Here is a 12,973-nt window from a genome sequence, read left to right on the forward strand (position 1 = left end):
CCCTGGCCAAGCCTCTTTCCCTCTGCCGGCTCTTCTTCCGCTGGCATTTGCCAGGCTCCTCTTCAGCGCATCCACAAACCCCTCGGCTCCAGCTGTCTGTCTGGCTCCAGCGGGTTCTTCTTGTTCCCTTGCCAGGATAAGAAATACGCCAGCGACAAGTACAAAGACATCTACACGGAGCTGAGCATCGTGAAGGCCAAGGCAGACTGTGATATCAGCAGGTTGAAAGAGCAGCTGAAAGCAGCCACAGAAGCTCAGGGAGAGAAATCCCCTGTGAACACCACTGTATCGGGATATGGTCAGTCCTCCTCCAGCAGCTCTAAGCAGTCCTGGGTGTCTGAATTGACACGGGAATCCTGCAGTACAAACCTTGTGCAGTAATGGGTCTGAGTGTAGGACTTGGCTTTCCAACCCAAAGCTGATGGGCTTTGAAAGCCTTCTGGCATTTTGCACCAGGAAAACCTGGTGCTGCAGGGATGCCCAAAAGTCCCCTCTGCCCTTGGGGCAGCACTGAGTCGGGCTCATTGGAGCGCTTTCCTGGGCTGGGAGGGCAGAGCCCCAGCCCTGTCCTTGCAGGAAGGCAGTGGGCATCAGGCTAATCCCACTTCTTTTGCTTCTTCCCAGATATTATGAAATCAAAAAGCAACCCTGATTTCTTGAAGAAAGACAGATCCAGTGTTAGCCGGCAACTAAGGAATATCAGGTCAAAGGTGAGCTCAGATGTCCTGCCCAGTGGGATGGGAATGAGGAATGCCCAGCATTTCTCCTAGGTGGGGATCCCAAGTGGGAAGAAATGGGCAGGGGAGCAAAATTAAGAACTTCCCAGCCAGTAGTGCTAGCCTGGATGGTTTTTTACTGCAGAAGGACTGACTGTGTAGCCAGGCAGGGCCTACTCACCCACTCTGGATTCTGCTCAGACGGAGGCATGAAGCTTCTTCCTGTTGGAAAAAAAGGCTGAAGTTTGCCTTCTTCTTTGGTCTTTCACAGGAGGGCTATCCCAGTATCAGGTCCCTCTTTTCACTTGAAATATAGGTGGAAATCTGCACATCATTCTAGTTTTACTGTTCATCACTGCAAGATTTTTTGTCTTTATATGTATCAGCAGTGCCTGAGTCCTGGGCATATTTAACACACGCTTTGCTTGTGTGATAACATGGTGCAGATGGCCCTGTGCTTCTGTGGTCCTTCTGTGCTTGCTGTTGATCCCAAAGCCCAGTGATGCTGTGCCAAGCTCTCCTTGGCAGCCAGTTACATCATGTGGGACCACAGGGATAAGGAAGGGCCAATAATGCTGATCAGGAGTCAGCATTGAACACAGGGCAGCTGGGAGGAAGCTCAGCATGAGCAAACCTGCTGTGCCTCTCACCTGGTGTCTCGTGCTGATGTTTGAAGTGGTTGGGCCCTTGCAGGGCAGGCAGAATCCTCTGAGCTTGGTGCCCATGTGGGGAAACACTCAGAGCTCTGTGAGCAGCAGCTCCTCAGCTCGGGGCATCTGCACTGTACCCAGTGAACAGAGAGAGACTTCTGCACCTTTTGGGGCAGCCCAGACCTGCTGGGCCACTCTGATGTTGGGTTTCCCTTCACCACTTCAACTCAGATCACTTCCTGTGGTTCCCGTGTGTGTTGCTTGGTGGGGAAGGAGAGGAAGCAGGGGCTGTGCCAGGGCGTCGCTGCGGGACGGGGGGCTGGGGCTGCGCCAGCACAAATTCCTCTGGGATTTATGAGCTTCTTTTGTTTTTGTTTTTGTTTTTTTTTTGTTTTATTTTGCTTTTTCCTTCAACAGTCCGTTATTGAGCAGGTCTCATGGGATAACTGAAATGAACCCGAGTCCAGGTTCCCTGCCACGTAGGTAAACACACCGGCACCGCCCAGCGCCGCAGCCAGCACGGGAGCAGCCCAACCTCTGCATGCACTGCTCACACCTCCCTGCCAAACCAGAGCCCTCCTCCTCTTAATGACTGACTGACTGACTGGTTTATCCACTGCTAATTCTTTTCCTGGGTGAAGGGGAAAGGGAGGGGAGAAGTCAGTGTACCCAGGGTCTGTGTGAAACGCAGTCTCTCTGCCTCTTCCCTGGGGAGTATGGCTTTTTGTGTTCCTGCTCTTCCCACCCTCACCAACACAGCTCATCAGCACAGAGAGGATTTCGACATGGTGGGGCACGTTTTCCTATTGACTGTGTTGGGAGCATGGGACACTGAGTGTGCATGCCTCAATGACTCTGCATGCCTCAGACTAAACTCCAGCACCATCCAGGTCTCGTAGGAAAACACCTCTTTCACTGTTGGCCAGGTGCAGGAGTAGTCAGGGATGCCTTTAAGTGTACTTCCCATAACAGCCCAAAGCATGGAAAATGGTCTCTGCCACCTCAGCTGCAGAGGGAATGTTCTGGACTGCCCTAATTTCCTTTATCCACAGTTGCTGCTTTTTCAGGTCGATCCATGCCTGGGCAAGAGTCTCCCTTGCCCAGTAATCTTCTCCTCCTGCTGTCCATCCCTGAGCCTCCAAGGTTTCCAAGCTCATCCAGCAAAAGGAGAGAGCTGATCAGAAATGAGGCTGACTAATGAGCCAGACATCTCCATTAACTGGAGCAATAGTGAATTTCCTGGCCCATGGCAAAGACTGAGGTGGGAGCACCTGCAGAGGCAGGTTAGGAGAGGGGAACTCCCAGCACAGTGGGTGGAGAGCCCCAGGAAGTCTGTTGGAAGATCCTTTTATCACAGATATCATCCTGCATTAGTCTCACTTCATCAGGCTCTCCTCATCAGCAACTGAAATGGTTGTGGGACTGCCCAGGGGCTGAATTTTCTGGAATTTGTGCCATCAGGCAGAACAGTCTGATGATTCCTGGTGTCTCTTTTCCATCCACTGAAAAATCAGATGTGAGAACTGGAATGCACGCGCTGCTCCCATTTAAAGAGGCCCAAAGTAAACTTCCTTCAGGAAGTGTGTGCACAGAGACTCTCATCCCAGGAGACTGCTGCCCACTGGAAAGAGAGCACACAGCATTTGGAAATTCAATCCCATTTAGTGCTTTCATTTCCATGCTGCCTGGCAAAGCCCTTCTGTGTTTGTGGGCCTGTGGGAGGAAAAACATTTCCAGAAATACAGTAACCATGGGAATCTGCACAGCCTTGGGGCAAGTTTATCATGGAGTCCTGCCTTGAAAAATACATGGGAAGGAAAACTCAGCCCAGAAGTCCAACCTGGTGCTGTGATAGAGCAGTCCTCTGGCACCACAGCCAAGGAAAGGAAAGGAGAAGGTGGCTGTCTGATAGTAGGATCATGGAATCACAGTATGGTTTGGGTGGGAAGGGATGAAAAATCATTCAGTTCCAACCCCCTGCCATGGGCAGGGACACCTTCCACTAGCCCAGGTTGCTCCAAGCCCCATCCAGCCTGGCCTTGGGCACCTCCAGGGATCCAGGGGCAGCCACAGCTTCTCTGGACAACCTGTGCCAGGGCTTCCCCACCCTCACAGGGAGGAATTTCTTCCCAATATCCCATCTAACCCTGCTCTCTGGCAGTGGGAAGCCATCCCCTCTTGTCCTGTCACTCCAGTCCATCTCCAGCTCTCCTGGAGCCCCTTTAGGCTCTGAAAGGGGCCCTAAGGTCACCTTGAGCCTTCTCTTCTCCAGGCTGAGCAATCCCAGTTCCCTCAGGCTACCCTCCTAGGAGCAGATTGCCATCCCTCCATTCTGTGTCTTTGAAGGTGCCAAGTCTTGGTCTATAAAGCAAATAATGTTCCAGCTGCAGCATGAATTCCTTGCAAGTTCCAAGGACTGGGCTGGCAGGTGGAGCTGTGGGGTGGGGACAGGCAGTGGGGCACAGAGGGGCAGAGCCCTGGCTATGGGGCTGCTTTTAGGGATGGGAGGTGGCTGTGCCTCCTCATCTACAGCGACAACTCACCATCTAAAATGCTTTGCTCTCTTCAGTCTGTTGTGCCACAGGTTTGGGGCTGCAGGAAGGAGGATGCTGGCATTAGGCTGGTGCATCCCCTCAGGCTGGCTTCAATTTGAAGCTGTCCTACATGAGTCAGGCAATTTGTTTCTGGGTTTCTGCCCCTCTCAGTGCTGTGCTCCTGAGTCCCCATGTGCAGGTGATGGATTTTACATTCCAAATGCCAGGGGGCTGCTGGCCAACTGAGAGTTGTGCCTTAAAATCTGGGTGCTGCATCTGAATTGGATCAGCCATCAGAGCCTGCCAGACCTGAGCAGCATTTAGGAGACCTTTGTCTAACCCTGGGCTGTTGAGGCATCTTTGGCTTGGGAGAGTCCCAGGGTGGGGTGAGAGAAGGGGTGGGATGGCCGCTGGCAGCACACAGCATTTTCCAGGCTTTCTTGAGCAAATCCTGCACGCAGTGGAGCCAGCACTGCCCCCGTGGGTGCTGCAGTGCTGTGGGAGGCAGGGAAGGAGCAGCAGCCTGCCGGTCCTGCTCAGCATCCTGAGCCTTCAGCTGGCAGATCCCAGCTGGCCTGCCTGGTGCTGCCCCTGCTGGAACTGCCCCATCCAGCAGTGCCCTGTGTGCTCCAGGGTCATTCCCAGATCACTAACCCCGCTTGCAGCATGACGTGCCTCTCACTCGCTTCTGGTTCGTCGCCTGGTTCGTTTGCAATCTCACCCTGTGCCAAAGCACCACTGTCCATAACCACCCTCCATAACCTGTGTTCTCTCTCATCATGTCCCACTAATCCCCCTGTGCCAAGGAGCCCGTCCCTGTTGCCCAGCATCGCTCCCTGCCCCAACGCTCTCTGTCTTCTGTCTCTCCCAGAGTCTGAAGGAAGGTCTGACTGTGCAAGAACGCCTGAAGCTTTTTGAATCCAGGGACTTGAAGAAAGACTAGTTCTCCCCGCTCCGCTTGACCACGCGCACCTCCCAGCTTGAGGCAGCACAGCACCAGCACCGTTTGTCTCTCGTTCCTTGCGATGTCCTCGCTGTCGTTCGTCCTGACGCCCCGACGGGACCCGGTGGTGCCCCCCCTCGCCTCCCCAGCTCCTTTCCCTGCTTGTGAGATGCTCCAGAGACTCTGAGAGGGAGAGGAAGGGATTGGAGTGGGGTTTTTCCCCCTCTCTCTTTGGCGCTTTGTAGGAGAATCCTTTCTTTACTGTAAACCATTACACTAAGTGTCAGTATTAAGGCTCAGTAGCCTGTTAATAAGCTATAGCTCTGTCGGGAAGAGCGAGCAGGGCCTGGGTGATGTCAGCCAGACCAAGCTCTTACTGCTGTCTAGAGACCCCGTGCTCAGAGCACACCAGGAGCCTGATCTAACCATTGATCTCGACTGCATTACTTGCACCTACAAGGGGGAAAGCCGGGGGAAGCTGTCGGGGAGCGCCAGTCCGCGCCGGCAGCCTGGAGGTACAACACCGACGTCTCGCTGGAGAAGGATGCAAGAAGTGATTCTCCTGCCCCGTGACTGTGCTGTATCCTGAATGTAGGTGCCACTGAAGCCTGGCAAGCTTTGGTGGCTGCCCAGGTGGTTTGGATGGGGAGCTGCAGCTACTGAAGTGCACCATTGAGTCGGCCCCGTCGGCGCGTCATCGCTCCCGTGTCCTGCTGGTCGGAGTTGGTGTTCCAGGGGCCAAGCTGTAAGATCACTTTCTTGCCTCTGTTAGATCAAGCCCAGCACTCTTTTTTTTTTTTTTTCTTTTTTTTTTTTTTTTCTGCTGTTACTCCCTTCCTCTCATTGAATCCCGTGTATCCCAGGGTCTGTGCGCATGTGAAACTCCCTTTTCCTAGTCAAAGGAAAGTAGAGTAGAAAGTAGAGCCAATATTGACTGAAAATGCACAGTGCTCAATGCATATAATGCTCCTTTTTTACCAGCTTCTTCAATTCAACTCTTCTTGTCAGCAGGGCAGCTCCTATTTTAATTCTTTAATCTTTTCCTGAAATAAAAGTCTCAAAACCAGTATGTGCTTCAGACCTTCTCAGTCCTAATAGCTTTTGTATTTAAAATACACAATTTAGCACCGTGAGGCAGATAAATGCATACAAACTAAGGGATGAGGAGCTGGTAGCACTAGATGGTCACAGCCAGCTGAGCAGAGGCTTCCTGGAAGAAGCCTGTGCTGCTTTGCAGGTGTGCGGCTTCATCCCAGGATAAATCTTAAGATGCCACCTGGAAGGATCCCAGGTCTCGCCTCTCTGGTCACCAGGGCTGAAGGAGACTGCAGCACATTGGCTGCCCAGCCTGGTTAGGTGCTGAGTGACCACTTGAGGCTGGGATGTGGAGGATATCCTGGCCTTCTCCCAGAGCAGAGCTTCCTCTTGTCCTTCAGGCACTCAGCCAAGGTTGAGGCCAGCAGCTTCTGGTGCTTCCCTGCTGGTTTTGGCTTTGGTGGTTGGTACAGCTGCAGCTCTCAGAGCCCCACGGGGCTGCTGAAGCCACCCCCAGTCCTGCCAGGCTGGAGCACAGCAGCTGCCAGAGTCACCTTCATCCTCCTGGGAGCAGAATCTCTTTTCCAGCCACCAGACCCTCAGCAGGACACGGTGTCACTGAACCACGGTGGGAATCAGGCTCTTGTCCAGTTCTGTGGCCTTGCCATGGCCAAGTGTCCAGCTTGGCACCTGCCAGCAGGACTTGGTCCTGCCCAGAGGAGCCCTGCTTGCACCTTGCAGGGGCAGAGTACCTGTTCTGCTGAGATGCTCTGTGTGCCTGGGTGTGCATGGAGGTCCTGGAGGTGGGAGCAGGGGAGGAAAGATGCTCAACCTGTTGGATGCAAAGCCTTTGCCTCATCAGCAGCCTGTGCTCTCAGGTGGATGTGCAGCCACAATCTGAGTTCCCCACAGCACTTCCATGATCTGGGCACTGCAGAACCTGGGAACCTTCCTGCCATGGGTCACCTCTCCAGCCACTGCATCCCTGGCTGCTCCAGGTCCGTGGTGAGCTCTGATCTGGCAGAGGCCATGGGAGGGAGCAGGGATTTGGGATGGCACATGGGCCTTGTCATTGCTCTTCCCTTGCAAGATGTCACTGGCTCTAGGAGAACACCCTCCTCCTCCTCTCCCTCTTCTCTTTCAACTGAGGATGGGACTTTGTCCTTTTTAGCCAACCAAACAGGACATTCTGGTCTCCTTCTTGCCATGTGGACCCTGACCTTTCTTAGATTCCCCAGCAAGTCCTGCTCATTTGTTCAGGCTTGTAGGAGCAGATATTTTCCGTGGGGGAATTGGGCTCCTCTGGAAAAATAAATGGAGAATCTTGGTCTGCTATACAGACAGGGCTGAGCAGTGGCCTTGACATTGCCAGGATGAGCTGCACCCTCCAGGGCAGTGCTTGGGAAGGGTGTTTGGGGTGGCAGCTGCGAATTCTGGGGGTCACTGAGAGGAAGAGGAGGGAGGAAGGTGCCTTATGCAGCCAAATGTTCTGAACCCCTGCTGAGGGTTCTGGGCTCACTCTGGTCAGTCTCTCCAAGGCAAGGGGCAGCACTTTACCTGCCTTCACAGCAAAGAGAAAGAAACTGCAGCACCAATAAACAGCCCCAAACTGAAATACTCCTGCAGAGCCCAGTACTTGAAAATAAAATAAGTCCTTTAACTCATAGCAATGATCCTCAGTTATCCTCGTGCTTCTTCCTGCTCCAGACTTCATCCACCTTTTGGGATTAATCAGTGGCCATTTAAATTAGAAAGTGTGGGCAAGCTGCTGCATTCTGCATCACACCACACTATTGATAGCACCAAAAAGGGAGGTTTAGGAAAAGTCAAGTGCAGCAAAGGCACAGGTGTCTCCTCGTTGGCTCCAATTAATATTTTTTTCCTGAGTAAAATTTTCCTTCTATTTGCACCATCTCCCCTGAGCCAGACTGAATCCTCCTTTAAATGTCACCTTTTTTTGCCCATGTATTAAAAAAGAAGCAAACTCTGTACATTTGCTTCAAAACCAGAATTGCTTAGAATTGGTGCTAAATTGCAAACCAGAAAATTCCCCTTTTTTGGCACCAGAGAACTGGGCTGCATTAAAAGTGCTCACATTGCAAAATATGTTACTTTTGTACCTACTCTATTTGATGGCACTTCCACAAGACCTTTGCATATTTGTCCTGGTTTGGATACTCAGTTTGTTGTGGACACTCAAGCACACGCACACTTGTTGTGGTTTGCCTTTGCTCTGTATTTTTTTCCATTTTTTTTAGGCAAGGAAAAGCTGTATTCTTCTCTTTTTTAAAAACAAAAGTAATTTAATACCTGTATAGTATTCCAAGCGTTCAGTGTAAATATTTATTCCTCAGCAGTTTGCAGAGGGTTCTCTTTTGTGACTGAGTTGTGGGTTGGATTTTTAAGTCTTCTTGAGGCCCCACGTTTGGGTTGGAAGAGGAATGAGTGTAAAGTGTCCAACCCACCCCTTCTGCCCTGGTAAACTGTTTTTTTGGGGGGTTTGAGGACTGTTATAAATACCTTTTCAAACCTTTTCTGCTGATTTATGCCTTTAGCTTTGAAGGTACCTCTCCAAAGATTGTGTACAGTCTGTTTGACCACTGTAACCTACTTTGCTATAAATTTGGGTGTTTTTTTCCAGTCAGAAGACTCAATAATCTTGTATTTGATAGTGGCATCAACGCTGTGCATGTGCAAACTGTGCCCTGTTGTTACAGAGAGCAGCAACAACTCCCTGCCAAGCCCCAGCTCTTGCACAGCCACCTGGGGCTGGCACAGTGAGCACAGCGAGCCCCTGGATTTGGGAAGCAGCTGGAACAGATCTGGGATGCTCTTGGGCTTGCCCTGCACAGACACCCATTCCACAGCAGCTGTAACTCACTGTGTAACCTCAAATGCAGTGTAACTACAGGAGGAAGATCCCAGGCATTGCTGCACAGGGAGCACCAGGCTGGGAACAACCTCAGTGTGAGGCTGCTGAGGAAACAGGGTGTGGGATTTATTAGAGAAACAAGTTGGTACCAGCTCAACTAACCCAGCTGGCCCTGAACTCCTAAATAATGGGTGCAATTTGCATTATTTCCTTCGTGCTTTCTTCACCCTGTGTGCAGGACAAGAACTCTCACTGTTTGTTCTCACCTAGAGAAAGCAAAGCATGTAAAATACTGGAGACTGTGGTAAGTAGGAAGCAGGAATGCTCCGGCTTGGCCCATGTACACCTTCCTGGAGTTCTGGATGACTTGGGAGTTTAATAATTTGGAAGGATGGAGGTTTGGGGAGAGGGAAGGAAGCTCTGTGAGGCTGTGGGTGGTGTCTGATGTGGCAGTTCAGGTATTCATGGTCAGTCTTCCTCCAGTGCCCTTGGAGCAGCTTTGCCTTGGCTCTCTGGGCAGAGCTTGACCCAACTGACAGTGATGGGGACCCATTCTGGGTCACATCTGGGCACTGTGCTCTGCCTGGAACAGCCCAGGGGGACTGTGAGCACTGGGGTGAGGGAATCATTTCCCAGAGTGGTTTCTGTGATGATGTGAGAGCAGCCAGCCCTCGGCTCCAGCTGTGAGCAGCAGCAGAGCAGGGACCCGGCCAGCACTGGGGTGCTGCAGCCTCAGGGCTCTCACACTTCATTTTTTTCCCCCTGCAAAGGGGAAGGCTGTGGAAGGCTCCTGTTTCTCCATGTGTATGAGTTCCTGTCTCCTTCCCTTCTCCCTTCCAGTCCCAGTTTATTCCAGTGCTTTTTAAAGAGCCACCATTCCTGATCAGCTGCTCGCTGTAATAGAAATGTCACTTTTCTCACTGTATTTATTCCTTACAAACCTTCTGTGGCATGCTTGGCTCCCCTGGATGTAGCTGATCATTTTTACTTTGTAAATATAATTACCTAACTTTACATTAACTATATGGTAATAAACTATTTTTGCACCACCCGTTGCATGCCGTGTGTGACAGGTTTGTTTCTAAAAAGGAAGAACAGGGCAGAGGTCAGAGCATGAACAGAGAGATGTTTGTTTTTATAGTTGCACTTCACAAAGGAAATGCAACAGGCAGCATTTTGACAGCAATAATATAAATAGTTTAAATCTAGTGCTGCTGAATGGGCTTTACTGGAGAATGACCTTCAGGTAATGTAATTTTCCTTCCCCCATGCAAACTTTCTCAACATAAGAAATCTAAAATCTGGGGATGTCCATTTATAAATATCTTAATAAGGATCTACAGGAATTGGAATGCAAAAGTCAGATGAGGCTGTTGATACTTTCTGTGAAAATGGTTTATTTAACAGTGCCAATCACAGCAGTAATGGTAACAAAACTGATAAGAGAGTATCAAAACCTTTTCATTTTCAGAGATATTAAGGCACTTTCTATTCAGTATAAAACAATTCTTACATAGACACTATTTAGAGGTTGTAATTCTTAGGTTTACATCATCTTTGTTCCACACTGAGCTTTGGGGACAGAGGTGTCACCTCCCTCCCTGGGCTGCCCCCAGGCTGGTGCTGCCAGGCGAGGGCACAGACCATGACACGGTGTCCCAACACCTGAACCAGGGTTTCCAGACCTCACCTGAAGTGGGTGACCCAATTCCAGCCATGTCTGCTCTCCAGATAAACAATGATCCCAAAAAAATATTTCTCTCATTTTCTTCCAGACTTCCCTACACTTCCTTGCTGGAAGAGAAGCTGTCATTACCATCTGTGCTCATGCTTTTACACCAGAGCTCTGATAACCTTTAACCAAAAGAAATATGAACACAATCAAAACTTAAACATTTTTGTTATTTTCCACGAATTTCCTTTTACCAACTCTCAACAATTAATGCCAACAAGAAATTTAACTGAGGCACTTAATCTATAGAAACTCTTAACTCTGCTGTAGCCCTCTTATCTCTCCTTTAGTTACCGGTGTAGAGGAGCCCTTGGGCTACAATTCCATTCCATATCCCGAGCTGGAAAACGTTCCCTTTCCCAGTGAAACACACGCTCAGCAGTGTATGAACACACCTGGGGGGCACCAGGTCACAGCAACGAGCCTGCCAAAGTCTGAATGGCTCTGAATGCAGCTCTGTCACTGTCACCCCCACAACCAAAGAGTTGTGTCACTCCCTCTAGCACGGGAGTGACCCACAGCAAGGCACCTGCGGCATTTTAGGGCAGAGAACACTTCTCTGGGGACATTTACCAAAGTCACACCCAGATGGACAAAACAATGGTGTCTATACATAAGAATAAAGTCTGTGGGTGTTACCATGCTCCACTAGCCCTGTGAGGCAGCTCAATCATTTACTGCCTTTCGGAAAAAAACCTGTAATTTGCAGGATTGTACTCTTCCCAAATCCTGTCAAACTCATCCTGAAAAGCCTTCACATACTCGGCGTCCTCCAGCACCAGCACATTCTCCCGGTTGCTCTGGATGGCCTGGGTGGTCCAGTTGAGGGAACCCGTGATGAGCATCCTCCGGTCCACGATGGCGAACTTGTGGTGCATGTAGCCGCTGTGCTGGTCATGGCGCACCTGGATCCCTGCGGAGACACAGACACTGCTCAGCAATGAGCCACGGACACGGGCTGGGCCCGAGCCGGGATCGCCCCCGCCGGGATCGCCGCTCACCCGCGTGGCGCAGGCGGCCGATCTGGGAGCCGTGCAGCCCCATGTACTGCGCGTCCGTCACCAGGCGCACACGGACCCCGCGGCGGTGCAGCAGCTGCACGGCCCGGGCGAGCTGCGGGCAGGAGAAGGAGAACAGACAGAGGTCGAGCGAGCGGCGGGCGGAGAGCAGGCGGCGAACCAGGCGGCTCAGGGCGGTGTCGCCGCTGGGCAGCGGGCACGGGCAGGGCCGGGCGGGCGCTCCGGGCTCGGCAGCCTCGGCCAGCAGCGCCTCGATGCAGCAGGGCCGCGAGGGGAAGAACAGCACCTCCCGCACGGGCCGGGCTCGCCGCCAGGCCAACACCGCCAGCGCCACCGCCGCGGCCGCCGCCAGCGCCACGCCCCGCGCCGCCCTCATGGCCCCAGCGGCCCTCACGGCCCGGCCCGCGCAGCCGCGGCGACGGGGAGCGGCTGTGGGGAGGAGCGGCCGCACACGGGGCTGGGCCGGGCTCCGGAACCCGGCACCGAGCCGGCCCCGGGCTCCGAACCCTTCCGCCAACACCGACCCCTCCCCAGGGACCGAAATCCGGACAGCGAAGCCGTCACCATGCAGCGAGCCGCAGCATCCTTTAATCACAGAATGGTTTGGGTGGGAAAGGATCTCAAAGATCATCCAGTTCCACTCCCCTGCCAAGGGCAGGGACGCCTTCCACTGTCCCAGGTTGCTCCAAGCCCTGTCCGCCCTGGCCTTGGACACTTCGAGGGATCCAGGAGTGTCACAGCTGGCTCCCTGCACAGCAGCTGCAGCATTCCCCGCTCCCACCTCGCTCCCAGCTGCTCAGCCAGGCAGAAATCACGCTGGAATAAAGAATTATCCTGCCTCAATCAGTTTCTCTAAGGCGTATCGTTTGGAAGGAAGGAGGGTGGTGAAAGATGTCTGCAGACATCATTTTTTTCTTAATTAAGTTGTGCACATTCCAGCTCTTGCTGACGGCAAAGGGAGCACCCGCGGCCTCACCTGAGAGCTGCAGGAACCTGCCCAGGCAATCATTTGGTAATCCCACATATAGATGTGTTCTGGCAGGCAAGCACAGCTGGGGTGTAGCTTCACTGACTCGGCAGCTCTCCCCCTTCTTTCCTGTGGGCATTTGGTAAGTGTTAACTTAGTGGTTTCCTTGCCCTGTCTCAAAACTGAGTCTGCTTGTCCATGGCAGCCTTGTTTCAGGTCAGGATGGAGAGAGATCAACATCGTGCACGACTCACCAAGAGCAAGGGAGAAGCAGCAGCCTCAGGATCAACCTTGTGACCAACCCTTTGCTGTTTTGGAAGGAACCACTAGGTTAGGTTTTGATGCTGGATTGCTTGGGAGATCTGTTTTTAAAGACAAAACCAGCAATCAAGAAAGTCTCAATGCCAAATGATGCCTCACCTGCTCTGTTACACTGCTCTGGACTGGACCAGAAGAGTTTTAAAATAAAGATTACTAGCTCAGTCTACAAGAAACTAATACAAAG

The 12,973-nt window shown here is 52.1% G+C and overlaps 2 protein-coding genes across 3 annotated transcripts in view; one reads left to right on the forward strand and one right to left on the reverse strand.

Moving 5' to 3' along the window:
* Nucleotides 1-5,909, forward strand: part of MPRIP (myosin phosphatase Rho interacting protein) — a 73,216-nt gene extending 67,307 nt beyond the window's left edge. The window contains exons 21-24 of one of the 2 annotated variants that reach the window (XM_056502976.1): nucleotides 136-298; nucleotides 625-710; nucleotides 1,784-1,849; nucleotides 4,772-5,909. In XM_056502976.1, coding sequence (XP_056358951.1) covers nucleotides 136-298; nucleotides 625-710; nucleotides 1,784-1,816 — 282 coding nt within the window. In that variant the 3' untranslated portion in view covers nucleotides 1,817-1,849; nucleotides 4,772-5,909. The remainder of the gene's footprint in view (nucleotides 1-135; nucleotides 299-624; nucleotides 711-1,783; nucleotides 1,850-4,771) is intronic. The other variant, XM_056502977.1, reaches the window with a different exon arrangement.
* Nucleotides 5,910-10,127: 4,218 nt separating this feature from the next.
* Nucleotides 10,128-11,909, reverse strand: PLD6 (phospholipase D family member 6). The gene is made up of 2 exons (XM_056503852.1): nucleotides 11,484-11,909; nucleotides 10,128-11,395 (listed from the first exon to the last, which is right to left on the reverse strand). Exons 1-2 carry the CDS (start codon nucleotides 11,875-11,877, stop codon nucleotides 11,157-11,159), a joined length of 633 nt encoding a protein of 210 aa, XP_056359827.1. The 5' UTR covers nucleotides 11,878-11,909; the 3' UTR covers nucleotides 10,128-11,156.
* Nucleotides 11,910-12,973: the final 1,064 nt, after the last annotated feature.

This window comes from Oenanthe melanoleuca, chromosome 14 (assembly GCF_029582105.1).
Source record: "Oenanthe melanoleuca isolate GR-GAL-2019-014 chromosome 14, OMel1.0, whole genome shotgun sequence".
Taxonomy (NCBI): Eukaryota; Metazoa; Chordata; class Aves; order Passeriformes; family Muscicapidae; genus Oenanthe; species Oenanthe melanoleuca.